The sequence below is a fragment of the Quercus suber genome, unplaced genomic scaffold, assembly GCF_002906115.3.
Source record: "Quercus suber isolate HL8 unplaced genomic scaffold, Cork oak 2.0 scaffold_82, whole genome shotgun sequence".
Lineage (NCBI taxonomy): Eukaryota > Viridiplantae > Streptophyta > Magnoliopsida > Fagales > Fagaceae > Quercus > Quercus suber.
This window is the reverse complement of record NW_027069547.1, coordinates 257,440-260,546: the sequence shown is the minus strand read 5'-3', so window position 1 is coordinate 260,546 and position 3,107 is coordinate 257,440. Positions and strand designations below refer to the sequence as shown.

General features: G+C 43.5%; 1 protein-coding gene across 1 annotated transcript; it reads left to right on the top strand.

Annotated features, from left to right (window-relative positions):
• Positions 1 to 2,060: 2,060 nt before the first annotated feature.
• Positions 2,061 to 2,810, top strand: LOC136067690 (uncharacterized). Its single transcript, XM_065773896.1, has 2 exons — positions 2,061 to 2,429; positions 2,532 to 2,810. The coding sequence occupies exons 1-2, from the start codon at positions 2,061 to 2,063 to the stop codon at positions 2,808 to 2,810; spliced, it is 648 nt and encodes a 215-aa protein (XP_065629968.1).
• The last annotated feature ends 297 nt before the right edge of the window (positions 2,811 to 3,107 follow it).

Below are 3,107 nucleotides of genomic sequence, written 5' to 3'. Positions count from 1 at the left end.
ACTTTCCCTTAGTAAGTGGGGGCCCAACAAGTGGGAATTTAACATTTTAAATGGGAGGTAGAGTAAAGTCAGGGATCGAACTTAGGATCTCCTGCTCTGATACCATGTTAAATTACCGATTGACCCAAAAGTTTAAACTATTAGGAAATGGTGAATTTAATCACTTAACCATAAATCTAACACAAATTCCTCTATATATTTGATGGAGCAAACTTATACCAATCAAGATGAAATTTGTTTCGTGGAATCACCCACTGAAACAATATAACCCCAAAGGTAACTCTAAGAGTCAAAAATATAAAAATAAGAGTAATTCAGATGCTATTACATGTATGACTTATTACTTATACAGTCAACAAGGTTTGTCAAATGACTTCCTAATTCCATTAGAAGCTACGAAGAACCATATGACTACATTCCCTTGCCTTTTTCTAATTTTAGGTCAACACCATACTTGATCGAGAGGAGATTATAACGTAGAGATAATGGTGCCATTGAATCCCTCATCTTCACTGTGAATATTATTTAGTGGCAGAATCAGAAAATTTATTTAGAATGGACCAAGCTAAATATATATTGTAGGGACTCAATTTGGATTGACCCTGAGTGATGGGTTTTCAGCCCAATAAGCCCAAACAATAAATTTATAGAGTATGGGTCCAAGAACTAGTACTGTTTTTCAGGAAAGGTTCTACTCATCAAGTAATAAGGAATACTATCGGTTCGCTCTTTGAGGAAAACTGTCCTCGGCTTTCTTTCAGTTGGTCTCTCTCTCTTTCTTTTTTCTTTCCAAAAGTCCCCTCCTGTTTTCTTCATTTCTATGTTATATACTCCGTTTTCCTCTTGTTTCCATCGTACACGTGTAGTTCTTATCCTGGAGCTCCTTTCTGTCCCATCCAGTACCTACCGGAACTTTCAGCTTAGTGGTCATAAAGCTGCTTAGTTACTACTCAAGTATCACCTCCACATTAATGCGGCCAGAGTGTTAGTTGGAAAGCATTTAATGAGGAGGTGATAGACTTTAGAAGATATTTACTACCTTTTCCGACGCCTCTTTAAGCTATATCCAATTTCCAGTTCAGATACAACCTGGCGGAGTCTTTCCGCTAGCATGAAGGTTACCTTCACCTCGGACTTTGGTGTCCTCGGACGTGTGTTATACCGCTGTATATAATACCTATTCGTTTCTTTCATATCACCCATTTGACGTGAATAAACTTTTTTAGGCTGTCCTCGGACAGCTACGTGTTCTCGGATTGGGCCTTTGGGCCCAAGCCCACTTCTGAGGACTACTATACCTTTTTAGTTAACAGGCCCCACAATAGCCCCTCAAAATCTCGTTTTTGCCACCTCGAGAAAAAGGAGATTTTGATATCCAACCTTCATTTATTTCGTAGGTTTCCCCTCTTTCAGAATTTCTTTTTGTTTGCCCAAGGCACGCTCCTAACGCTTCGGCGTCATGGGCACGCCATTATTAAATGGTAACTACTCTGTGTCCCACACGTTCAACGACTTGATGCAAATCTAACGGTGGGGATCCTTTGCATTTATGGGCGGGGCTTTTCCCGCTCCTTCTTTCTGTGCTCTTGTAAAGTGCCTTTCAAATCAAATCTTTCTTCAGTTACAAATTACTCTCTCTTAGCACGTATTCATTGAATCTGTCTTTCTCTCATTACTCTACACTCTCATAAATACCAAGAGTCCGTCCGAGGAGCTTATTTTCCACACCTGTAAGTTTCCTTAACCCTCCCTATTTTTTCATCTTCTGTATCAATTTTTTTCCTGCTGTTGTTAGAAATTGGGTAGATTTAAGTATCTAGTCGATTCCGAGGAGCAAATGGAATCATTTAGGGCTACGTATAGGATTCCCTCAACAGTGGTATGAGATACGCTTCCTCCCAAACCTGGTCGCACGATAGAAGATGGTCATCAAAGGAGAAGTCAGAGGAGCTTGAAAGAAGTAATTGAGGGTCAGCAGCTGGCAGGGTGGTGAAAAGCAAGTTCAGTCCAACCTCCGTCTCTTTCCCCTCCACCTCCTCAGTCATCCAACTGACGGGTGAATGAGCCCAGTGAATCGAAGAGGAGAGAGAGCCGAAGGGCAAAGAGGTGTGGGCGCTGGGCGGACTCCTACTACTAGCGAGGGTGAGGACCAAAGAGCTGCTAAGCAGCAGAAAACAAGTCACGGAACACAGCGAGAGGTGGATAAAACAACCACTCGGTCCTCGGATCCCGAGGTCTGGCTCCCAACCCCTACGCTCGACAAAAGGCCTATAAAAGAGGATGCTTCAATTAGGGACTTCAGTGGCGGGCTTGGGTGCCGAGTTGCCTCAGCATTAGAAGAAACACTTCTTCTTCCTAGGGACATGGCTGAGCTAAGAGCGATTAAGAAGGACGAGGTCTTTCAAAATACCAAGAGATACTTGGGCATGGTATGACACTACAATCGTTACATTATTCTTTTTATTTGATTGTTATTGTATGTATAGATATATTTCTTATAGTTGCATATTTTTAACTCCCTTTTTCTCTAGGCCGTACAAGCCACCTTCAGGCTGGAGGAGATAGCCAAATCCTACTACGATCAAATTGACGATGAGAAGAAGAAAAGGATATCAGCTGTACGCACTATGAATGCTTCCGAGCAAAACATTGCGCAGCTAAAGAAGAAGTTAGCAGCCGAAGAGGAGGCTCGGAAAAGTGCTGATTCGGCCCTAAAGGGGTTCCAAAAACAGGCCGAGGACCAGGGGCGGCTTCTACGTGACACCAACGGCCAGTTGGCAACCTCTAAGGAACAGGTGCTGACCCTGTAGAAACAACTAGAGGAAGTCCAGAAGCTCAGAGATCAGGCTGAAAAAGCCAAAGCCGAGGCTGAGAGAGGAAAAGATGCCGCTGAGCAGCAGGGTTACAATATGGGAGTGGCCGACACAGAGGATAATTTCCGAGCTGAGGTTCCCGTCGTGTGCCGGGAATACTATGCCCGGACTTGGCAGGAAGCCCTCGACCGAGCTGGAGTTGAATCTTATTCAGAGTTAAGGAAACCTGAAAACATTTACTTCCCCCCAGCTATTCGGGCCTCCACTCCCTCTACCCCAATAGGGGAGGTATCT